Genomic DNA, 26,702 nt, shown 5'->3' on the forward strand with positions numbered 1-26,702 from the left:
AAGTATGACAGCAGCATAGTATGTACTGTAATTTTATGCAGTTATGATTTAATGCTGCACTCCCCAACCTTTCTGGCACCAGGGACCAGTTTTGTGGAAGACAGTTTATCCATGGACCCCAGGTTGGGTTGGGGAGGAGAGGAGGATGAAACTGTTCCATCTCAGATTATCAGGCATTAGAGTCTCATAAGGAGGCACAACATAAGTCCCTCACATGTACAGTTCACAACAAAAGTTCCCACTCCTATGAGAATCTAATGCCGCCGCTCATCTGACAGGTGGTAGAGCTCAGGTGGTAATAGTCTCTGGTGCTCACTGGTCGCTCACCTCCTGCTGTGTGGCCCCAGTTCCTAACAGGCCATGGGGGGCACAGGACCCCTGAATTTTACATTTGTTGACATTTCTCTTGACTATGAGTGGTACCATGTATGATCTGAGTTTGCGAAAGTTTTGATAAATTTTAACCTTTTATAATAGATTTGTATATATTTTACCATAGTAAATGATGAAACAGACTATAGCTATACATATTTTAGTCATTTATGATGTACCTTTTTAAAAATTTAAAAAATGTTCCTAGGTTATGTGTTTTTCTATGAGTATTTTCAAATTAAGTCTCAAAAAATTTTGTTTATTGAAAAAAAAATCTACGTATAAATGGACACACACAGTTCAGACTTGCGTAGTTCAAGGATCAACTGTAATTGTCTGCCAAGACAAAGTCCAACAGTTTAAGAAAAAAACAAACAGAATTCAGACACTTGATAATGTAACATGACAATGTAATAATGAAAGAGCCAGAATCCAATCCAAATTAATGCACATACAAAAAGGCAAGAAATCTGACCCGCGACCAGAAAAATATCAGTCAACAGAAATAGACCCGGAAACGACAGATACAATGAGCAGACAGACTCCAGAAGAGCTATTATAAATGTGTTCAAAAGATTTAAAGAGAAACATAAAAACAATGAGAAATATGAAAAAGCAGCAAATCAAACTGCCAGAGCTGAAAACTTGAAGGAAATGATTCAAACTGTAGAACAGGGAGAAAAAAGCTAGGAAAAGAGAGAGATTCTGTGACTTATGCAACACTATCAAATAGAGATGTAATTAGTCTTAGAGGAGGGGGTAGAAAAATATTCAAAATCAATTTTTTCAAAATTTAATAAAATACATAAGCTCATAAATTAAGGAGTGCAACAAACCCAAAGTAGTGTAAAGCAAGATAAACACACACACACACACAAATCGCACCAAGACACTTCTTACTCAAACTGCTGGAAACTAGTCATAAAGAGAAGTTGGAAATCTTACAAGCAGCCATAGTAGTAAATAAAATTAAAAATAAGACTACAGATCTCTCTTCAAAAACAATACAACCCAGAAGACAAAATACAGACAGGGAAGAAAAACTGTCAAACTACAGTATTTCATCTGTATTTTGTATTTTGAAACCATCTGTATTTTGTCCACTGAAAATGCTTTCCAAAAGGAATGCAAAACAAAGACATTTTTAAGCCAAAAAACTCTAAGATAATTTGCCAGCAGACCTGCTTTACAAGAAATGACAAACTTTTTTGGGCTTTAAAATAACTGATACCAGACTGAAATCTGAATCTACAAAAGCAATGAAGAAGTGAATCAGTGGATGGCTACTTCTACTAACGGAAACAGGAAGATACCGGGTGATTTCCAACTGCAGTTAAGTACAGCAGTGAACAAACTCATCAAAAACATAAAAAAATTCAGGATACTCAAACTTGATTAAAGTCAAACAACAAACTGAAGAATGTCTATTATTTCAAAACTGATCAGCTGCAGATAAAAATGGCAGCAACATTATGACCCTCTATGCCTGGTGATACAACCATATACCTGTCACTTGGCCAGCAAAAATGTAGCTTTATAAGTTTAGGGCTGGATGCAGCCAGAGCAGTGGACTTGATTCAGGTCGGGGCAAGGAAAACTCATTGCTTTGCTGGACACAAATGGCAGACTTGGTTCAAAAAGGATGGGGAAAATCCATACAATAGCTTTGCTAGCCCTAAGTTGCTAGGCCTAGTTCATGGCCATTGACAGACAAATCAGAAATTAAACTGCGAGTTCCTAGAAGTGGAAGAACCATAGAGGGGTTAAGCTAAGCTCACACATATACCTGATGGATGGCTGAACAAGGAAATAAAAACCAAGGGGTACTGAGGACTGGTTGCAACCTTGAATGCATTCCTCATTCCACATGTAGTTCAGTTGTCTTGTAGTCTCATGATGTCTAAGTATAAACTCTGTTCACATCATTGGTTGGTCACTAAACTACACAGACAGAAAGATGAAGCCAGGCTAAAATAAAAGCAACTGAGCAGAAACATCAGTGACTGCACAATGAGGTGGAGACAAATCACACAGCTGACATCTAAGCAATCCATGAAACAAAAAAAAAGAAAAACCGTCACGAGGAAAAAATATCAGAAAAAGAAAAGAGAATCCTAAGTTGTTAAAATATATTATCTAAAACGTCAAGTTTTCAGTCAAAAATTATCAGACAGGAAAAAAAGAGAAAAGTTTAACAGTACACAGGAGAAAAATAGCCAAAAGAAATTGACTCTGAGTGGGGCCAGATGTTTAACAAATACTTCAAAGCAACTAACATAACTCATAATAATGATTCGAGAAATTCAACAAAGCCCAAGTAGGAGAAATACAAAGAAAACTACATGTAGACATATCATACATTACCAAAACCCAGAGAAAAAAGAAATACTGAAAACAGCAAAAGAAAATTGGCTCATCATGTAAAAGGAAACAACCTCAAGACTACTGGCTAACTTCTCACCAGAAACAACAGAAACCTGAAGGCAGCAGAATGACAAATTCAAAGTGGTGGGGGTTTAAAACACCCAAATCAACCAAGAAGTCTGTAAATGGTAAACTACATTCCAGAGAAACAAAAACTGAGAAACTTGTTAGGAGACGTACGCTATAGGAAATACTCCTACCATGCAAACACTAATCAAAAGAAAGCTGGAGTGTCTACATAAATATTAGAAAAAGGAGATTATCAAATCAAGGAATATTACTAGAAATAAAAAAGGGCATTTCATACACATGATCTTAGCCAAAAGACGGAGAAGCGACTGGGCACTTCATAATGATAAAGGAGTCAATACATCAAGACATAACAATCCTAATATGCAGGTACCTAAGAATGATCTTCAAAATGCATGAAGTCCAAAAGAACTGAATTAGAAAATGCATAATTATGGAGGGAGATTCCAATATTTCTCTCAGTAAAAGACTAAAAAGTAAGAAAGACAGAGGAGGTATAAAAGTAGATTTGGAAAATCCCTAAGTACTTGGAAACTGAACAGCACAGTTCCAAGTAATCCACCGGGTTAAAAAAAAATCACAAGTGAAATTAGAAAAGTTTGAACTAAGTAGAAATGAAAACCTAAAATACCAACATTTGTAGGAGAATGTTAAAAAGCTTAATCAGTATTCAGAGTGAAATTTATAACTTTAAATGACATTAGAAAAGAATAGTCTAAAGTTAATTATCTAAATTTCCAAGTTCATAATCTAGAAAAATAAGTAGAGGGAAAAAGTAGAAGATAAAAAAGGTAATAAAATATAAACGGACGACAACATAGAAAGTCAATTAAGCCAATACTATAGGAACAACAGGAATTCTCTTATATTGCTGGTAGAAGTGTAAAGTAATACAACTTTAGGAAAGTTTAGCAACTTAAAAGTTAAGGTTTACAATACTGTACGCCCAGTCATTGCACTCTTATGTAGTTACTCAAGACAAATAAAAACCTGTCCACAAAAAGACTTACACATAAGTATTCACAGCAACTTTATTCATAATAACCAAACCTGGAAACAAACCAAAGACCCATCAACAAGTGAATAGGCTTTAAAAGTATATACAAAAATAATGAACAATAAACATTAACTAGTGAAACATTCAACAACATGGATGAATCTCAATAATGAGAGAGAATGAAGTATTACACAAGAATGTTTACAATATCTGATTCCATTAAATTCTTGAACTGGCATGACAAGATCAGTGATCATCTGGGCCAGGGTAGGGATGAACTGACTGCAAAGGGATATGTAGGGATACAGACGGTGACGGAATCTATACCTTGATTGGGATCGTAGTTTCACTGGTCAAAACTCAAACTGTACCCTTAAAATGGGTATATTTTATTTTATAAATTATACTTCATAGTAAAGGAATTGTTCGGAGTCTGTCACACAAATTTGCCAAGTAAACCCTTTGGTCTATGAACTGAAATATTTAATTAAAAAGGGCAGAACTAATGACAAAAAACAAAACCTGCTCAGAGTAATTACTACAGTAACATACCTTTCTCCAGAACTTCATTCTGAATTTTCTTCAAGAGTCTCAAGTACTTAAATTAATGAAAACTTCTTAGTACCGACCTAATACTAATCTGAACCACTGAAATAAAAGTTGGAAATCTGCAGCCTCAACAGAAATGGTATCTGCAATTTTGTCCATACCAAGGATTACGTTTCAGAATGAATTCTTACAATTCCTACAAAACTATGATTATTCACTGAGAGAAACTAGAATTAAATATAATGACCTGTCAAACAATTATGTTACCTGTGGCAGAAAATGGCCATCTGGATAAATGAATATAATCTTTGCTTTCTAATGTGTAAATCTCCTTTAGCAGGTGAGAGATTAGACGGAAGAGAATAGGAGGATCAACAATGAATACTTGAATAACAAATGTTTAAAGTAAATTAAAATCATTTTCTTAAGACTCTAAAGTCTCTAAGTTATGTACAAAACTACATACTTCTACAGTATAGGAGCAATTATTTAACTTAGAGGATGATTAATAGTTCACAGAGAAGTTATTACCAGAAAAACACAAATACAACATGATTAAGTACAGTTAATTTACCCACAGCTCTTAAATATAAGCTGTATGTAAATACTGATACTGAGAAATCTTTGCAAGAATAACTGATAGAAGTCAGAACATCATGCCTTCCAATCCATCCTCCATGAACTTCTTATAAAGTGCCATGAATTTGGCCACAAATGCTTCCAAGTGATAAATGGCTTTGCTACCCAGCTGTAGACGATGTTCATAATAAGCTGCCATTTGGGCCACCTCCCCTTTCAGTTGTCCATCACAATTATGTAACAGTTCTGAGAGAAGGCCCTAAAGAAAAATAATTAGTAGTTTAAAAATCATTAACAAAATAGCTAAGCATGCCTTATTTCTCCCATTCACAAAAAGATCAAAGTTAAACATACTCTCTTTTATATATGTGAAATCTTTAATTTTTTACATGAATCAACAACCTTTATCCAAAAGCAAAAACTGTGGTACCTTTTCCATGATGTAAAAATGTTGTGGGTATCAACCACATTCTAAATTCCAAATATTCAACTGCACAAGGTGCAAGAATACAAGTGTAAAGACACTTACTGCAGCACTATTTATAATAACAATAATAATTTGTAGACAACCTAAAGTTCCACCAATGGAGGTCATGTGTGGAAAAAGTATGATACAGTCACACAACAGAAAACCATTTATCCACTAAACAGAACAAAGTAAATCTATACATATGGTCATGACACAAGATCCATACTAAAGGCAGAAGACCAAGCAGTTTTGTGAAACCACATACATACACATACTTGTTTTTATGTGAACAGAAAAGAGGTCTGTTAAAAGTGGTTACCTCTGTGAAAATGGAAGGGTGGACCTTCACTTTTTTCTTTGTAGCCCCACCCTCCATTATCATCACTGCATCTTGCTCTTTCCTTTATAGCACTTACAACATTCTGAAATTCTCTTACTTATTTGTTCTCCTTTTCACACCACTAGAATATAACCTCACTTTAGGCAGGCCCTCCCTTCTTTTCTTCAGCATTCCTCTATAGTGCCTGGCACAATAGAGGTTCAGTAAATATGTGCAATTAATGAGCTGGAGAGAAAGAGGTGATATCTTGATACTGCAAAAAGCCCTAAGATCACATACCCAGCGTCCAAATTTTATAGCTGTAAAAAGTTCAAGATCTGAAATTGGGTTACCTTCATTATTATCTCAGGAGGAATACAATGAGTTAGAAGCTCATACAGCCTTCCACGAACTTCAAGGAGTCTACATAAAACAAAATAATTGATCTTTTGTGAAGAAAATAAGGGGCAATTTTTCCAAGTTCCCACTGTATGGTTTTACTTTATGAATTAACAAACAATCCAATACAGAATTAACAACTTTATAAACTAACTTTATGAATTAACAAACAATCCAGTAAGAAATAACAGTTGTTTCTTAAACAGGTTATCATACAAGGATAAACATATGGAGGCTTCTCCTAACTTCAGTTCATTTTTCAAACAGAACATTTTCAGAACTCTTTTAAAATGAGACGTCTATATTCAGGGTTCCTAATTATATCAAAACAACCATGAAAATACCAGACAGAAATTGAGACTTCATGAAGAGCGAGGGTTGAGCTTATTCACACCATAGAATTTAACAAACTTTAATGACATGTCAAGTAATGTTTTTCTTTTCTTTTCTCCAGATAGATACCTGAAACATCCAGAAAATGGTCACGAAAAGATTAAAAAGTCAACTACATAGGTGACAAAATACACGCATGAAATATAATATAATGCCACTGCCTAGACTGCACAGTAAAAAAGCAATGTGGCAGGGATACAGAGCTGTCCCTGTCATAAAAGCGGCGGCACAAAGGTTTACAGGTAAGCATGGAACCAGACTAAGTGAACAGGGAACATTCAAGCCTCTGGGTCCTTCATTGTAGGCCCTTCTCATATTTTAGGGAGGGAAAGGGGAAGAGGAGGGAAATGTACATACGACATTTTAAAACCAAAAAAGAGAGAGAGAAAGTTCCAAATACACATATCTCAAAGGGAAAAAACTTCTAAATTTTTACTAAAATAACAGTACAGATGTTCCATACCTCAGATAAAAAAGCAGAAGTCAATCCTAAAGACATCAGGAATATGAAGCCCTGGCACATTAAATCTTAAAAAAAGTGGGGGGGAAAAAAAAAGAACTAGTATTTTGGGGGTATCTGCTATGTGTAAGAATTGAAACAAATAATTTAACTCAGTCCTTACTCTAGCTCATTTATTTCAGATGAAAAAACTAAGGCCCAGATAGTTTAAGTAACTGATAAAACTGACCACAGCAAAGCATGATTTAACACAGATCTATCTGTCTTACTCCAAAGTCCACACCCTTTCCAATGTCTGTGAAAGTATTTAACACCTTAATTCTGTATTAGGTTCACTGCAATACGCTATTAATTCCCCACAACAATGATGCTCTTTTACTGAAACAAACCTGAAGTCCAGAAAGGTCAGGCTTCCATCAAGACTCATGTATTCCAGCCAGCATTTGAATTCAGTCCTGACTCAAAAGCCTGTGATTTCTCTGACATCCCAAGGATAACACTTGATTATTAAAGCATGAATAATAAGTGACATATGGTATGAAATTATTTTAATATATGCATATAGCTTATTTCTGAAAAGTTGATTCACGATGTAGTTACCTACACAACTGAAGTAACTATACTGTGTGTAGTGCATACATGTTAACATGTATCTTTTGTTAGTCTTATTACTGTTTTACAAAATTAATATATTCTACATTTACCATGTCTGTGTCATTATTTCCTAATAGCTTACAAGTGAGTACAAACTCTCCTGTCAGAGAAACATGGGTATTCTAGAACTGTCTCTACTAATAACGGAATGTCCCTAAACAAGTTACTTAATCTCCGCAAATGTCAGCATCATTTTTTTATCTAAAAAGTTAATATTTTCTCATAGGTCTGTTATATCAATTAAATAACATGGTGTAAGAGCTGACATAATCATTCATGAAATATTAGCTGCTATTCAAATTAGAAAATTATGACTGTTCTAAGACAGATTAAATGAAAAATCAAGACCACAAATATTCCAGCAAGACAAAGGAGTCAGAAATCAGAAGTAATCATTTGGAATTGTGCGGCCCAGCGATCAGAAAATCAGACTTGCAGGACTTCTGGCCAGCCCCAGGGCTTTCGGGAATTGAGCAAAATTTCTTTTTATGCAGCACAATGGAATCAATTCCTACAACTGTTAGTATGAACAGGAAATAGGAGCACCTCTTCTTGCACAAGTTCATTTATAAGCTGCCAAAATGTGTTAGGAAAACCAGAAGAAATTTGTAACAGCAGCTAGAAGAATTAAGCAAAGGAATAATCAAGTAGTTTTAAAAATGCATGTGATAACTGAAAAACATTACAGCATCAAGTACCTAAATCCCTTAAAAGTAGGTAAGTTCTACTACTACCAATCGTTCTTCTTTAATATCAGAACAAAAACCAGAAAGTCATCTTCAGTGCAGAAATCTTTTATAAAAGTAAAAGGCCCCTAAGACATGCTTTATTTGAATTCTATCTCTTTAAAGGGTGAGGTCTCTTTATTGATAATCAACATTTTATAAAATAAAATGAACATTTTTTTTCTAAAGACGAAGTTTCTTTTCTAATGAGACTACTTACTATGTTTGGTACTTGTTGGAGAAAAAATACTGATTTCTTCAACTAAAATAATTGAATTCTGAGAATTCAAAGCAAACCTTAAATGAAATACTAAGTACCCACTATGTATGATTCACTATCCACCTCCACCAATCTATATATTACAATACCTTTGAAGAATTTCTCATAAAAATTAGAATTCATCAGATGTATCATTAAAAGGAGAAACATGGCATATTCCTCTCACTATTATTTTCATTAGACCAGGGAAGCATAAGTTCTATTGGCTGTAGCCTATTCAGTCTATATCCTGAACTCAGTCTATTCAGAACCCTAAAATGATCAACTACCCTCTGTAAGGTCCAAAGATCATATCTAAGCTCAGAAAGCCAACAAGGATATGAGACTGCGCTTCAGCAAGTCTAAGGAACCTTCTCCATACTCTCCAAAGTTAGCGGGCCTTAACGTCGTCATTTTTTATTTGGAGAAAAGCAAACTGTGCTTCTCAATCAAAGCTGCCATAAGTGAAACTACTAGCGGCTGAGGTATTTTCAAAATCGTCAACCTACAAATAATAGACCTACAGAAGTAATGGAAACAATTTTGCAGCAAATGTGTCAAAAAATACTTTCTAAAAATGGTATATACACAATACTATCCTTAGTAGAACCCATGGTCATCTATTCAAACCATTAATAACTCTTTCGCTCCTCACAAGAAAGGCACAAGTACCCTTGGTGAGGCAATAATAATATCTTTAATATGCAAATGAAGATAAAACTCTAAAATGAAGTTACCTGATCAAGAACACTTAGCTAGAAGTTCAGAACAAGAACTAGAAGTCTGACTTACAGTCTGGTGTCTTTCTAGCACAAGATGCATCATCAATTGCAAAGTTATACATTGTCCTTTCCTAGAAAGCTACACACATTATGCCTAGCTTTGTGTTATATGTTACTATTAAGTCATCTGAGATCCTAAAAGGAAAATTAACATAAACTCCACTTTTACATGATCACATGTAAGCCACGATATTACGGCTTAATAAAAGCCACTATATCACACACTAACTATTCTGAACCACTAAATTTCTGAAGTTGAATCCTACATTTTCCCTAAAAGGTTAATATGTAGATTCAGGATTTAATTATAATTCAAAGTGATGTGGCATTAGCATAAAGTAGTTAATACATGTTCTATGATATCTTGATAATGAAATCTTTACTGTCATCATTTTATACTGGTACCTTTGTGGAGTCTGCTGACTGACAACAGCATTTGCAGTCTCCCTCAGATACACCTCCCAGTCTGTCTCAGGGATTTCTTGATCTGCAGTAAAAGGATATCTACACAACAAAAAGAGAACACAAGAAGTTAAACAGAAGTGCGCTTATGTCCTAAAACAGGAGTCCCCAACCACTGGTCTGTGCCATTAGGAACTGGGCTACACAGCAGGAGGTGAGCAGCGGATAGGCCAGCATTATAGCCCGAATTCCGCCTCCTGTCAGACCAGTGATGGTATTAGCTTCTCATAGGAGCATGAATCATATTGTGAACTGCTTATGTAAGGGATCTAGGTTGTATGCTCCATACAAAAATCTAATGCTTGACAATCTGAGGTGGAACAATTTCATCCTGAAACTATTCCCCACCCTTATTCAGTCCATGGAAAAACTGTCTTCCACAAAACTGGTCCCCGGTGCCAAGAAGGTTGGCAGCCGAAGTCCTAGAATGTAACTACCCCTTCCACTCACTGTTGCACTCTGCAGGCTTCACACATAAGCAGGGCTTTTCTGAGATTTCTACAAGACTTCTCTGCAAGTCTATGAGCCAGTTGTGAAGGAAGATTCAGACCTTCCTTCTTGCACACAGTAGATAACACGTGGCAAATCTACAAATAAAGTTAACAAAAATGGGCAATCCATTAAAAAGCAGAGTAATTTCTGTTGATATCCTCCTAGACCCTTATAACTGTATTACTCTCAAAATTCTTGTAAGTGAAACTTATATAAAAGTAACTTACCACTCTGCATCTAACACAATGTTACATATTATCCCTACTTTGCATGAAATCTCCCCAAATCTATTAAAAGCAGGAAAGATATTTAATGTGAGGAATCATAATTTTTGCTGATGGTTGTTAAGAATGATAGAGAAAAAAATATATCTGTGTGTGTATATATAAATATTAATGTTATTTCATAGTAACTTTAATTCCCTTCCTAGGGACTAGGTATTCCCACATCATCTCTTTGTAAAATCTATTTCCTCAATAATCCAGCCTCCTTTTTTTTTTTTTTTTTTTTGAGACGGAGTCTCGCTCTGTCACCCAGGCTGGAGCGCAGTGGCCGGATCTCAGCTCACTGCAAGCTCCGCCTCCCGGGTTCACGCCATTCTCCTGCCTCAGCCTCCCGAGCAGCTGGGACCACAGGCGCCCACCACCTCGCCCGGCTAGCTTTTTGTACTTTTTTTGGTAGAGACGGGGTTTCACCGTGTTAGCCAGGATGGTCTTGATCTCCTGACCTCGTGATCCGCCCGTCTCGGCCTCCCAAAGTGCTGGGATTACAGGCTTGAGCCACCGCACCCGGCTCCAGCCTCCTCTTAAAGCCAACTAAATCAGCTTGAGAAAGAAGACAGCAAATAACTAGCCCTTACCTAGTTTAGTGGAATTCGTAATACCTACTTGTTCAAGGTAAAGACGGTTTAAAGGCAAAAACACTTTCTATATATTGGCATCTGGTATTTATAACTATACGCTTTGGTTTGTTCATATATTAATGCTTTGCATCCAGGTCTGTAGATGTTCCTGAACTACTGATATGCTTCTCTTCTTTTACAACAAGCATACAGTATACAGAGAATCTGAACTGATTTTTCAGAAAAGTGTAACTTGACCTACATCTTCAATGCTGGGAGCAGGCACACGAACCGCCAAGCACCTACTACGAATAGGCGGGATCACTTTAGATGTAGAATTGCAGCACAAGATCAATCTGCAGGTAGACATATATTTTTCCATGGTTCTTCGCAAGGCATGCTGAGCATCTTTGGTGAGTTTGTCAACTTCTGTCAATAACACCACTGAGTCAAAGAGAAACAAAACAAACTTTAACTTGAGTTCACTCAAACTTTAACTTGTCTCTTTCTTCCTCCCCATTATCCAGGGTGAAATCCTAAATAATAAGCCTGATATACTACTCCTCCCTTTGGCAAAGATAAAGTTATAAGTACGGTAAAATTATTTTTTATTTTAAAACACTACAATCATACTCCGGTTTCTCTTCAGATCATATAAATCTTTTGCCTTTTACTAAAGCTTTCTATGGATAGGAACAGTTCTGAGTTTTTAATATTGTGAGACCTTGCATTGGCAGAGCTAGTAAAAAAAAAAAAAAGAATCTATAATCAAACAAGACCAAGAAACACTAGGCTAAATGAAGTTAAAAGGTTACTTTGTAGTAGAAATCATTGCAACCTTTCTTTATATGCACTAAAATTTACCAAGACAAGGAAGTACTGTGCTACATTTCCCCAAAATAACTTTACTCAGCAGCACATTTCTGTGGTACATCTTAATCTAAAATATTAAATTCCAAGGAATAGACTTTGGAAAACAGTGGTGCAAGAGATGTAGGCAACAAGGCATAAAGATATTTGGCCACCATAAAGTAAGATTCCATCTGGCCACAATCACAGATCAGCCTTAACACGGTTCAGGAATAATGTATAGACAGAAACTGAATCCAGTATTGTATTTTTCATTACATTAACAAATTATTTCTAGAAGATGAACTGGTGGCATGCAGCATTTGGATCTGCCCCATAAAAATAAACAGAACAACTAAAGATTCCAAGACAAAGAACCCATGAACATTTTACAGAAACTAGGCAACAAGCTTTATCCAAGAACCCCAAATATGAGCAAACAAGAATAAGAAACTAAAACTGCAAAGGCCCACATAGTATCAGCAACGGTGTGGGAGGAAGATTCTGACAGACTTTATGACAGGAAAAGCTCAAAATCACCCACGGGAATATACTAGAAACCATGATGGGGCCAGTTTGAAAGCAGCAGTTGGCCGGGCACAGTGGCTCATGCCTGTAATCTGCCTGTAATCCCAAGATTTTGGGAAGCTGAGAAAGGCAGATCCCTGGAGCCCAAGAATTCAACACTAGCTTGGGCAACACAGCAAAACTGCATGTCTACAAAAATACAAAACATTGCCAGTCCTAGCGGTTTGCACCTGTAGTCCCAGGAGACTGAAGTGGGAGGACTCCTTGAGCCCAGGAGGTCAAGACTGCAGTAAGCTGTAATGGCACCACTGCACTCCAGCCTGTTGCAACACAGTGAGACACTGTCTCAAAGAAAGCAGCAGTCTTACCGAGGTGGGAGATTCGACAGAGCCCAATTTATGGGTGAGACCAAGGGAACCCTAACGCAGTAAGGTTTGACAGAACAGTAGACTCTGAGAATACTAAAATGAACCTCCCTCCTAAGACAATGTTCCATGTGGCTGTGGCTGGTGCAGTGGCTTGTTCCTGCAATCCCAGCACTGTGGGTAGCCAAGCTAGGAGGATGGCTTGAGGACAGGAGTTCGAGAATAAGACAATGCTCCACAATGAGAAGAAATTCCAGAAACAGAATCCAAACTGAGAACAGGTAAAAGAGAGACAAAGAATCCCAATAAAGGTGACAGAAAATAAGATAGGGAATAGAGCTCAGAACACAAGGTCATTTATTTAATTTATTATTTTATTTTATTTTTTGAGAGACAGGGTCTCACTCTGTCACCCAGGCAGGAGTGCAGTAGCTCGATCATGGCTCACTGCAATCCCAAACTCCCGGGTTCAAGCAATTTCCCACCTCAGCCTCCCAAGTAGCCTAAGACTACAGGCATGAGCCTTTTTTTTTTTTCCCCCTTTGGCAAGATTAGGTCTTGCTGGTCTCAAACTCCTGGCCTCAGGTAAAGTGTCATATATTTTTGATCACTTTGTAAAACTAATACAAGAGGTAGCTGTAGAGCCCCAGACCTAGAAAAAACTCTCTGGCCTGCCTCTGCTTCCTAAGTACAGGAAAACTCACTTTACTTTCAACAAAATGATCAACACGAAAGGATCATCGCCAAATTTAAACAGTTATGTAAGAGAGTCGAGCAGAGGAGCAGAATAACATCTATGGATATGAAAGAGTCGAAGTATTTTCTAAACTGTTAATTAATAGTTACTGTTCTTTTAAAGGAACAGTAAGCTTCATGTGAAAGGTTATTTCAACTGTAATTGGGTGGTAAAATATTGTTAGTATTTTTAATGGCCCTAAAACATTTCACTTTTAAAGGTTTGTAATTATAATTAGGTATTATTAATTTTGACTAAAATGTTAAACTTCAACTAAATTTCTTATAGTAACAGATCTTCAACATTTCTCTTATAATATTAATAACAGATTGAGGATAACGGCACAGTATTTCCTATATTTACATATACATATCATTATTTTGTATAGTGATGTTGGAAATAGTGACTAAGCAGTACTTGGGCAGAAAACAGCATATTTTTAAAAATTCAACATGACAAGTGACGTTTACTCTAGAAATGCAGAACAGTTTTGTTTTTCCTTTAGGGATACAGTCTCGCTCTGTCACCCAGGCTGGAGTACAGTAGTGCAATTACAGCTCACTGCAACCTTGAATTCCTGGGCTCAAGCAATCTTCCTGCTTCAGCCTCCCAAAGCACTGGGATTGCTAGCATAAGCCACTGTGCCTAGCAAAAGTTTTAGTAATAGAAAATCCAGTAATATAACCTATGATATTAATGAACTAAAGAAAAATCATAAAAGCACATTCATGGATGAAAAAGAAGCATCAGACAACATTTAACACACATTTATGTTAAAGACACTCAGTAAAATAGGAGCTTGAGAATATTTTCTTACCACGATCAAATATATATACCTCAGACCAAAATTCAGCAACTAATTATGGGAAAACACTAAGGCTTTCCTTCCAGAGTCATGACATGGACATCTGCTATCTCTATTACTATTAAGCACATTATTGGAGGGTTGGCCAACATAATTAGAGAAGAAAAAGTATTTAGAGCCATAAAAATTGGAAAGAAAAAGGAAAAATAATTTACGGATTATATGGATATACATCTAAAAAAACCTCAAACTATCAAAAGACAATTACAAACAGTAAGAGAATTTAGTAACACAGCAAGATATAAAAGTAGGATATAAATGTTAGTAACTTACATATATAAAACATTCAGAAAATATAAGACTCCATATATAGTAGCAAAAAATAAATTCATAAATGTAAATTTATTTTGAAATATGGAGACTGAGGAAAGAAATCAGCTGAGAATATGTACAGGGAATTCACAAAATAATAAAAATGAGCAATATTAAACAAAGGAAAAATTTATCACACTCAGTAAGGTGGAACAAAACACTACCTTCTCCACTCAAACTGACAAAGGTTAAAACGAATTGTCTTCAGTGTTGGTAAATGTCACAGAGAAATGAGCACTCCCAAGCACTGCTATTGGTAGTATAAATCTATACCCTCTTTCAGATAGAGAATTTGGCAAAAAATATCAAAAGCAATAAATGATGGCACATTTATTATCACAAAATCTCACCAGTAAGAATGTATGCACATATACAGAAAAAAACGCTTGGAAGATAAAAGTCTAAACTGTTAATAGTAGCTGTCTCTGGATGGTGGGAATATAGCTGATATTATTTTCTTTTTTATCTAAATATTTGATAATGAACATATGACTCAGGTCATAAGAACAGTTATTTTAAAATCATGTACTTTCTGATTTGAAATCACATATTTTTATTCATCTTGTTCTAAAATATCAAATGGATGGCACAAATAATCCTCTTTCACATAAAATTCAACTCCATTAGACTATAAACTCCCATGAGAACAGAGATCATACTTCTCTCTTGTTCACTTTCATAACTCAAAAAAAAGAGAGAGAGGGCACTAATGCTTGGCAGCTTCATAAAACAAAGTCTTTTGATCACTTACCTTTAAAATCCCTTTGAGAGTTTGTTTCAAGTTGTTGTGATTGTGCCACTGTTTTCAGCATCTCCTGAATGACTACTCGGTCACTATTTCCAGCATCACTACACAAAACAAAAATAATGGCATATAGTATGCCCTTAATATTGTTATTATAAGGAAAATGTTGAGGTTCTTAAGTGGTCAAAATTTTAATCAAAATTAATATCACCTAACTATAATTATAAGCTCTTTAAAAGTAAAAAGTTTTAGGGTCATTAAAAATACTAACAATATTCCAATTGGATTAACATCACTGAAAACACTAAAAATGTTCTTACATTAAGTTTACTGTTAACATAAAAAAAGCAACTACTAATAATTAGGTAACAGTTTAGCAAATACTTTGACACTTCTGTACTGACCATAGAAAATTAATACCCAATTACAGTTCATTTCTCAACTATCTATAATTGTTGAAAATACAAAAAATAACTCTTTGAAACAGAAATTCAATCCCTATTCCTCTTCCACATCCCCAAAATAGCAAAGATCTAAGAGAGAACAAAGAGAAGTCTGCTCCCAGCACTAGAATGAAACTGATTCGGAGATTCAGTAAGGCGATGAGATAAGCAAACTGAGTTTAGGACACAAAGTCAAAACTCCGTATTGATCTGTCATTTACACCAATATTATTGCTTTAGCACTTCAGTCAAGGACCTCTCAAACCAGCAGAAGTCAATTTAGGCTGAATGAATGTTAATTTCAATCACCCCAAAAGCAACTGGCTTATTCTCCAATGGGTTATCTATGCTTCAGAAGAACGCACAATGATAAAAACAGGTCAAAGCGGTTAACTTTATTTTCTCAAACAGCCACTAAGTTTTCCCAAGTCACTACTACTATTATAGATCAATATACCTACAGTGTTGCTCTTACAATCATTTTCCTAGCCAAGAATCCAAAACATTCTCCATTTGTCTATGGAATTAACACTCCCTTTGTTTTTATGATCAAACCCATTCCCAACAACCTTGTTTCTGTTAGTTTTTTTTGAGATGCCTAGAGAAAATAATAATACCTATCTGTTAGGGTTGTTTTAAGGATTAAATGTAATAATCCAGGTAAAGCTTCTCACAAAGTGCCTGCTACTGAAAACAACACACACATTAGCTTGTAATGCTATTCCTCCTGCTCCATTTGGTCTCCTCCCTCTCCCTGAAATGGGTGTTCACTCTTGCCTCTGTGCCACTGCCTATGTTGAGTATGCCTGACAATATCCTCAATTCTGTTCTCCTTTAAGAACTCATACAGTGCCACAGATCATTGCAGCTTACCCAGTTAGCTCCCAGAATCATTTCTACACCACTTAATACTTAACAGCTGTTGCATGAGTTTTCGCTGCCTCTCCAACAAGTTCCTAATCTTATTATTGCATGACAGAGAATAAAGATATTGGTTGGTGGACTATTATAATACCTCCAATCAAGAAATTTAAACAAACAGAGCGACAAAGAAAGATTTGGCAACCCAAAGTCAATTTCTGAAATATTTACTCCAAACACTGTAAACTTTTTAGACACACTGCTCATCAGCAATGAATGAGCCAATATAATTTAACAAAAATTTACTGACAATATAATATACTGTGTGTACATCAATAAGCTCCCTAGAGCTAGAAAAGGTAAATACATCGTTGAAATTATTTGACACAAAAGGCAAAACGGGAAGGGCTTTAGGATTCCCATTTCAAGCAGGGCAGCTCCACTTTAATCTGTTTTATAAACTGTGCTTCCACACGTATCAATTTACTTCAAAAAAGGGTTTCAATCTTTAAAAAAAAGAAAGCCCAAAACCAATTTCCCTAAAAATGCTTAATTTCTATATAGTAGTAACTTACCTAGGATTAACTTCAAGGTGGTAGTTACTTGCAATGGTGCTAATTTCAATTTTCTTTTTAGATGGAGTCTGTGGACAAAGAAAAAGGTATTTTTAACATTTATTTATTGCCTATTTCCCCACTCTTTTGTATTTCCATTGGTTTTCCTTTTATTATACAAAGTAAAACTCTAGATAACCACCATTCTATGTTTTAACTTTGTTAATCCCACTCTTTTCTCAATGTGCAGATACACGTTTTTATACAAATTGGGTCAAATCACACATCCTGCTTTATTGTGACTACCTTTTTCTTTTCCTTATCTCCAGAAATCCCCAAACCAAATCTGTATACCATTTGAAACACAGATCATTGCAAACGATCTGTTCCTTTTAGTCTTTTCCATGTTAACACAAAAATAAACATACACAAATATATTTTCATGGAGTGTCAATTTCTTGTAAAAAATTAAAATTAAAAAAAGGAAATCATACACAAGTCTCTGTGTTTTGCTTTTCCTACTTAATATATCTTGGCAATCCTCTCAGACAACTAGCACAGTGTTATAGTCACACACCAACCTATGGCATGGATGTTCCAAAGCTGGTCACACTGATAGACATTTTGTTTTCTGAAATCAAACAATTCCACAATTAACATATGTGTACATATACTGCTTTCATTTCTATGTAAGAGATTCCCAGTTTTTGGGATTGAAGGGAATGTGTTTTCTAACTTTAATATAATACATATGTGTGTGTACGTACTGACCAGTCTGCTTCATAAAACAGTCTAACGATTCACTTTTCCACTGGCAACTCTCTTCCCCAACATTCCCCATCTACAGTAGGTTTTATCATGCCTTCCAATTTTCCAGTTTGGTGAGTATATAATAGACTCACACTGCTTGACAATCACAAAGGTCAAACACCCTTACATGTGTTTACTGCCACTTATATTTTTCTCCTGTGACTATTTGTTACAGAAGAATCTATTATTCAGTTTTCTACCAGATTGTCTTTCTGTTATCAATTTGCAAAAATCTCTTATTTATACATTCCTTTCAAATATTTTGTAACAATCTTTACTTTTTCTATTGATTTTATGTATAATTTCTGCCATAGCAATTTTTCTTTTTTTTTGAGAGGGAGGCTCACTCAGTGGCTCAGGCTGGAGTGCAGTGGCGCGATCTCAGCTCACTGCAAGCTCCGTCTCCCAGGTTCACGCCATTCTCCTGCCTCAGCCTCCCAAGTAGCTGAGACTACAGGCGCCTGCTGCCACGCCCGGCTAATTTTTTGCATTTTTAGTAGAGACGGGGTTTCACCGTGTTAGCCAGGATGGTCTCCATCTCCTGACCTCATGATCCGCCCACCTCATCCTCCCAAAGTGCTGGGATTACAGGCGTGAGCCACTGCACCCGGCCGCAATTTTTCAAATTCATATATCCAGGTGTCTACTTTTCTTCTACAGTTTCCATGTTTTCCTATAAAAGGTTTTATTTATCCATGAGCAATTCATATAGTCTAAAAAATTTTACTCTAAGATATTTAGTGTTTCATTTTAACATTTAAGTCTTTAATTCATCTGGAATTTGTCTCTAAATTGTACGTCATAGGGACTCAATTTTGTTTTCTCTGGATATATAACTAGTTATGATGACACACTCTGCTGGCTCATCCTCTTCCACTGATTTGAAATAGAACCTCTATCACATTTCTAAGCTCTCTTTCCATTTTCACTTGTCTAATTCTCTATTTTCATGCCAATATAATACTGTTTTATTTACAATAATCATACAGTAACACAAGCCCTACTTCACTAGCCTTTTTTCATAATTACTTTAGCTAGTCTTAGAAATGTACTGTTCCATATGGATGGACTTTAAGATCATTTCATACAATTATAACAACCACTTGAATTTTAATTAGAATTTCATAGAAATTTATAGTGTCACCTGGGGCAAACAGATCACTTAAACTATTAAGCCTCCCATCTGGGAACATGCTGCAACATTCCATTTGATTGGCTATTTATTGTCTCTCTATAAGATATTAGTTTCTTCTGACAGATCCCACACCATTACTGTTAAATTTGTCCCTATATAAGAATTTCCAACACAACATACAACCAGCATCTCAAACTCAATGTATCTAAATATATGCTAATCGACACTAGCCTAAAATCCAGTTACCTTCCCGAAGATTCTGTTTATAGCACTGCCATCCACACTCAGCATATGATTTTTTCAATGCCTAATATGTAAAGACATTATACCAGAGGATATGAAAATGAATATATGTTCTTGACATACAGTCAAAACAAATACAATCTTGTCAAAGTAGAAGATGTATAAACTACTACAACCAAAGCAAAACAAAGTAAGTACTCTTAAAAGTATAAACTACAAGTTGTAGAAGAAAAGTTAATTCTAATGGGGCAGGAAGAAGAAGGATACATTTCAGCTAGATTTTAAACATCATCCATAATAGAAAAGCATAAAAATGCGCTACATGGTATGAAGCTGGACATCTTGGCAAGGGCAAGAACATAGGAAGCCTCTCAACATCCCAGAGTTTCAGGCCTCCTTTCCCAGTCAGTCAGTTGCCCACTCTTTAACAAGTCACTTGATACCATGTTTAACATTTTTCTCAAAATGATTCTCTTTCTTTCTATCCTCATTACTGCTCTCAGAAAAATGAAGTTTGGAAACCTGAGTTCTAATTCCAGCTAAAACATTGTCTTATTAGGCAATCTGAAATTAATCTCACCCTCTACATTTTACCCCAAATCCTCTGTTGCTCTTATTTCCTATCTAACATAAATGGCTTTGCTCTGGTTATAACAGGTCTATAAATCAGTACCTCTCAAATCCTGTGCCCCAAGACTACCTGTGGAATTCTTATTTAAATTATACATTAGGAAGCAACTGGGTTGGGGGCATACATGATCAAGACTGAAAGTCCCTGCTATAAATCACTTTCAGGGCCTCAAAGTGAAATGCTTACTGTGATGGTCTGATGTTCAATTCTCAATTTTTCCACTCCAACACCATAAAGTTCACGTAGAATACACATAATTCTTGTCTTTTTTCCAGCACCTGATGGTCCATACACTAACAGATGAGGAAAGTCACCACACTGCACCTGAAAAAAAGAACAAGGCATTTTTCCCTAGTCAAACTGAGCTGCTCTAGGTAGAACCAAACTACTTTTTAAGTATCAAATATTTTATGTATCTATCCATGAAACTCCAAGTTCATGGGTAGATATACCCAAGTTTTTATATATGTGTAAAACCTGGAGTTTCATGGGTAAACAAAATATTGTGTATCATATATATGTATATATATTCTGAAATGTTTACTATTCGCCTGGCACTAATTTTGTATAACTTACATACATGACACAGCACATGCAAGACACAAAACTAAATGCTAGAAAGCAAGAACTCCTAAACCTGGCTATCAGAAGCACCTAGAAAACTTTTTAAATAAAGGACTGACTAATGAATAGACCGTATCATCCATGAGATTAGGATTCTGTTAACTCTGAGATTCAGGCCTTTCTTAGTTTGAACTATTAGAAACAGTCCCTGTGATAACAATTCAGTGTATTTGGCTCCTTTGGCAGGTTACTTGTGAGATAAAGGAAAACTTCATAGGAGAGTGGGGATGCGAAACAGGGAAAGGAAGGCAGCCACTAAGAGTGTGTTTTCAAGTTGAATGCCTCCAGGTATCTGTGTTTGATCCTGCTAGGGAAACTCTTGAAGCCAACATAAACACCCACCAGTGTCAGCCTACCCAGGGGGTGGGGAAGCTGCAATATGATGATCTCTGATTAGTTCTTCCTTGAAGTCTGCTTAGGAATGTGGATGGGGGAAACGAAAGAGCATTAACTTCAGGCATTTCCAATCTGTTGATGGGTGTCACAGAGAGAAAAGCCCTCAGGCAAAGTACAGATCTACAAAGTTAGAAGTCAGAAGTCAGTCTGTGTGCACTTAAAAGGAAGAGGACTGGGTAGGGCACTAACCGTATCTGCTGATGGAGGAGTTTTCAGTGTTTCTTTTTTCTTTTTTTTTTTTGAAAGTTAGCTCTGTCCCCGGGTGGAGGCAGTGGCCGGATTCTCACTGCATGAGTCCGTCCCCGGTTTGGCCTCAGCTCCGAGAGCTGGGACTACAGGCGCCGCCACTCACCCGGCTAGTTTTTTATTTTAGTACGGACGGGTTCACCTGTGCAGGTGGTCCGTGATCCGCCGTTCGGCCTCAAGCGCGGGATTACAGGCGCGCCACCGCGCCGCGCAGGTGCTGATGAACTGTTTGGGAACAGAGCTACGAAGCTATCGATGAGTGGTGACAGACCTAGCCTCAGCGCTAAACTTAAGGCAAGTCTACCATTTGAAAAAATGGGAGGCCGGCGCGTGGCTCAAGCCGTAATCCCAGCACTCTGGGAGGCCGCGACGGGCGGTCACAAGGTCAGGACATCAAGACCATCCTGGCTAAACACGGTGAAAACCCGTCTCTACTAAAAAATACAACAAAAACTAGCCGGGCGACGTGGCGGACGCCTGTAGTCCCAGCTACTTGGGAGGCTGAGGCAGGAGAATGGCGTAAACCCAGGAGGCGGAGCTTGCAGTGAGCTGAGATCTGGCCACTGCACTCCAGCCTGGGCAGCAGAGCGAGACTCCGTCTCAAAAAATTAAAAATAAAAATAAAAATAAAATAAAATAAAATAAAGAAAAAATGGAGGCCGGGCGCGGTGGCTCAAGCCTGTAATCCCAGCACTTTGGGAGGCCGAGACGGGTGGATTGCGAGGTCAGCAGATCGAGACCAACCTAGCTAACACGGCGAAACCCCGTCTCTACTAAAAATACAAAAAACTAGCCGGGCGAGTTGGCGGGCGCCTGTAGTTCCAGCTACTTGGGAGGCTGAGGCAGGAGAATGGCGTAAACCCGGGAGGCGGAGCTTGCAGTGAGCTGAGATCCCGCCACTGCACTCCAGCCTGGGCGACAGAGCGAGACTCTGTCTCAAAAAAAAAAAAAAAAAAAAAAAAAGAAAAGAAAAAATGGAATACATATCTTAAGAGAAGCGCTTATTGCAATGAATTTTAATACCTTGTAAACTCATCCATCTCTGTCACAGAAAAGTCTCAAGGGAAAAAACTATTCAATCTAATACAGTGCCTGGAAAATGGTAAGTGTCCCACAGACACTTACTGCCTTTGTTTTTTAAACTTCAATCTAATCAAAAATAAGGATTATGCTTTAAATGTTTCATAGTTTGATTAAGCTGCAAATAAAAGAGTAAACAGGTGAACATTTCTTAAAAGCAAATTTAACACTTAAGATCATTATATAAAATTGATGTCCAAAATATACATTCCAAATTCTGTACAACAAAAAGTGGCCACAGAAAATAAAATGTATTCTATGACTAGGAAAACTGAAGACAAAGCTATTGATGGAAAATGTAATTTGTCTATAAATTATGGATACTGCCATAATCAATTTACTTTAAATTAGTATACATGCAGTATCATTAATTAAAGATCAATCTCGCAACACTATCAACTAGTCTAATGACTTTCGTATGTACAGTCTTTTCTTATTATTTCTCATTTTTAAGAAGCACTTAACAAATAGTATCTGTAAACCTAAGAAAGGTCGGTAAGGGAAAACCAGGGTATTGGGCAAAAACGTTTCAACAGCATCATATATTAATTTGAGGTCCTTAATAGGAGTGAACAAATGTCTTCCACAGACACTAAATAACTTAGTCTCCTAAAGATCCTTCTTTACTCTCTACTCCCTGAAAGATTCAGTTCGTTCCTCACAAAATATTGCCATTAGACACTTTTATCAACCACAACAGACAATGAGGCATCAGGATAGAGGGGAGGGAATCTTTCATAAAGCACTAATCTCAGCCAGGCACGGTGGCTCACGCCTGTAAGCTCAGCACTTTGGGAGGCCGAGGCAGGTGGATCACCTGAGGTCAGGAGTTCGAGACCAGCCTGGCCAACGTAGTGAAACCCCCGTCTCTACTAAAGAATACAAAAATTAGCCGGGCGTGGTGATGGGCGCCTGTAATCCCAGCTACTCAGGAGGCTGAGGCAGAAGAATCTCTTGAACCCGGGAGGCAGAGGTTGCAGTGAGCCGAGATCATGCCACTGCACTCTAGCCTAGGCGACAAGAGCGAAACTCCGTCTCAAAAACAACAACAACAACAACAACAACAACAACTAATCTCAGGAACGTCCTAGTACAATTTACTTGAGAATTTTATGATCTTTGGAGTAAATACATATTTACAACACTTTACTTGTCAATGACAACACTGATATCGAGAGATCTTAAGCCAGTTAGAAAGCAAATCTCATGGTGTCACCTATGCTCAAAATGTTCCAACAGCTTCCCATCTTATTCTGAGACTTACTGAGTCTGCACCCCCAACTCCGACTACCCTTCCCGCTGGTTCACCGTTATCGGCTACACCAGCCTCCTGAGGTTCTTAGAATATGCCGTGCATATTCCTGCTCGGGAATTTTGCACATGCTGTCCCCTCTTACCTGTTCCACTCTTTGCTCGGATTTCTGTATTTATGACTTTTCAATTTCCTTCAAGTCTCGGCTCAGATGCCACTTCTCAGTGGAGCTTTTCTTGTTTAAAAATACAAGCCGGCCTCCCACACCTTTTCCTCCTTCCCTTTGTTATTTTTCTCCATAGCACTTATCGCCTTCCAATGCAGGAGGAAGCAGCACTGCTCCTCAGGGGAGGGCAAAACCCCGAGCCAGGGGGCCTCCGCTCTCCCATGCTCCCGGCCCCCACGGACTCACCAGGTTGCGCAGCTGGGTCGCCTGCTCCTTGTGATAGTCCAGCCGTCCTAAGGAGCAGGGCCTATACTTGTCCACCCAGAGGCTCATGGCAGCTCGACTTCCCGGGGACCTACGCTTGAAAGTCCCGCGCGAGCCCGCGTCTTCCTCCAAACACAGAGACAAGGTTTCCCGCGAGCGCCAAATCTCGTGACGTCACTACCGGTCGCGGCTCCTTAAATACTTTAGGACGCAAAGGCTACGGGGGCCGTGTGCAGACAAAATCAGCCGCCGCGTTGGTGCTTTCTAGGTCTGAAGTTCACTGCTTTGTTTTCTCTTTGTTCGCACTCTCTATTATATTCTAGAAATTATCAGGCGGATTGAAAATGTGGTTCTTACCCTCTTGGCGTTACATCCGGATACCTCAGAGAAGACACTTCCTTTCCTTTATTCATTCATTCACTTAATTCATTAAACAAAAATTTACTAAATATCTGCTAGGTGTGGAACTCAGTTTTCGGCACTAAATATACATCTCAGGGTTTCACTCACTTGGCAGGTACCCAATAATGCTTCATTGGATAAATCGCTTGAAAATGTCTGATCTTCACTATCCTTTGTTACCTCTATTCCTCAATATTCTTATTGAATTAGAAGCAAAAGAATCAAGAGCATGGAAAAACTACCGAGATGTGGCCTGTAGGGGAGAAGACATGAGGTTAATATGCATTCTAAGCCTAGAATGTTTGAAAGCCCTCCAATTAAAATGTGTAGAACGATCTGAACCCTTAAGAAAAATATTCTGCATATGAAGTTCATATGCAATTTTGAAGTTCTTTTCAAATAGTGCCTCTCAAAATGCACTTTACTCATTGTACATAATATTAATTCATTATTTAATTTATGCTTTTATTTTGTGTATTGTTGAGAACCCTAAGTCTTGCCATTTGATTACAAGGTCTTACAGGCAGGAAATGATTTCCAAATATGCTTAATAACCTTTCACCAAAGTACCTCTTATTTATTAATCAAGAATTTATCATGCTCTTCTATGAATCGTCATATTACATGAATTACTCCTGCAGGCAAAGTATTATCCACATCACCAAGTGTAAGATTTAATCCCTGTTCTCGAGAAACTTTCTATAATAAGCCTGGAAGGCTTCTGCCTCAGGGCCTTGGTAATTACTGTTTCCTCTTCCTGGACTATGTTTCTCCAGAGTCAGCAGAGTTGAGCCCCTCATTTCCTTCAGGATGATGGCTCAAGTATTGTCTCCTCACTGAGGATTCCCTGACCACCCTATTTAATATTGCAAAAAAGCTTTATCTTCTTTATGCTTCTCTCCATTTGAACTGAAATGGAGGAAGTGTTTGAAATGAGAAGGTAAAGGAAATCAGAAGCAGAGATAGTGAATTGTGGTCTATGTGGATATCATAATCATAAAGAATGATACTGGAAATAAGTACTGAGAGGAAGAAAGAGAAGGACCAAGTGCTAGAATGATCAATGATTTGGCAAGAGTGACCATAAGCATGACAGACAACTTCAATAAGGAGGAGTGGTTGATGGCAGAGGCTGAAGACATGTGCTTCAATGTTGTTGGGGGTTCTGAAGAAGGAGAAATAGTGTGGTGGGCCCAGGAAGTCCAGTTAAATTTGAATTTCAGATAGCTTTTTCGTATGTCTGGCAAAATTTATTACAAATGATTTTTTTCTTGTATAAGTATGTCTCTGACAATATTTGAAATTGTAATAAATATTGCCAGGGACATACTTATATGAGAAAAAAATCTGTTTATCTGAAATTCAAATCTAACCAGTGCCCTGTATTTTATCTAGCAATTTTACTCCAGACTCTTGAATATATGGGATATGAGAAATTGCTACAGAGGAAATAAAGTCCTTGGGGTTGGTAAACTACAGCTGCAATCACTTTAATGTTTAATGACTCTGGCCCTCAAGTATCTTAGCTCTTTTTTTTTTCTTGAGATGGAGTACCACTCTGTGGCCCAGGCTGGAGTGCAGTGATGTGATCTCAGCTCACTGCAACTTCCACCTCCTGGGTTCAAGCGATCCTCCCACATCAACCTCCCAAGTAGCTAGGATTGCAGGTATGCACCACCATGCCCAGCTAATTTTTTGTATTTTTAGTAGAGATAGTCCAAGGTTAACTGGACTTCCTGGGCCCATTAATAATTAAATGATATAAATTTTTACTCTAGGCATTCAAACTGAAATCTAGTAAGATTAGAACACAGAAATGTAGAAATGGAGTCATTTGTGCTTTGACAGAATCATCCAGAAATATGAGCATAATAGGACTATTACCACCTGACTTTTTAGTCCACTGTCTCACCACTGAGCCACTGTGCAAGTCTCTGACTGATAAATATTTAACTATTGCTTGTGTTAATGGCTAATGCCAGACAGTGA

General features: G+C 37.3%; 1 protein-coding gene and 1 pseudogene across 2 annotated transcripts in view; one reads left to right on the forward strand and one right to left on the reverse strand.

The window, feature by feature from the left end:
* The window catches only part of RFC3 (replication factor C subunit 3), a 206,553-nt gene extending 182,043 nt beyond the window's left edge, over positions 1–24,510 (reverse strand). The window contains exons 1-9 of one of the 2 annotated variants that reach the window (XM_010379535.2): positions 24,294–24,510; positions 20,470–20,607; positions 17,486–17,553; positions 15,613–15,710; positions 11,469–11,650; positions 10,324–10,460; positions 9,817–9,915; positions 6,093–6,162; positions 3,840–5,210 (exon numbers count right to left, since the gene is read on the reverse strand). In XM_010379535.2, the coding sequence (XP_010377837.1) occupies positions 5,019–5,210; positions 6,093–6,162; positions 9,817–9,915; positions 10,324–10,460; positions 11,469–11,650; positions 15,613–15,710; positions 17,486–17,553; positions 20,470–20,607; positions 24,294–24,380 (1,071 nt within the window). In that variant the 5' untranslated portion in view covers positions 24,381–24,510 and the 3' untranslated portion in view covers positions 3,840–5,018. Of the gene's footprint in view, positions 1–3,839; positions 5,211–6,092; positions 6,163–9,816; positions 9,916–10,323; positions 10,461–11,468; positions 11,651–15,612; positions 15,711–17,485; positions 17,554–20,469; positions 20,608–24,293 lie in introns of those variants that run through there. The other variant, XM_030922330.1, reaches the window with a different exon arrangement.
* On the forward strand, positions 11,836–11,946 carry LOC115894678 (annotated as a pseudogene).
* Positions 24,511–26,702: the final 2,192 nt, after the last annotated feature.

The sequence above is a fragment of the Rhinopithecus roxellana genome, chromosome 18, assembly GCF_007565055.1.
Source record: "Rhinopithecus roxellana isolate Shanxi Qingling chromosome 18, ASM756505v1, whole genome shotgun sequence".
NCBI lineage: Eukaryota > Metazoa > Chordata > Mammalia > Primates > Cercopithecidae > Rhinopithecus > Rhinopithecus roxellana.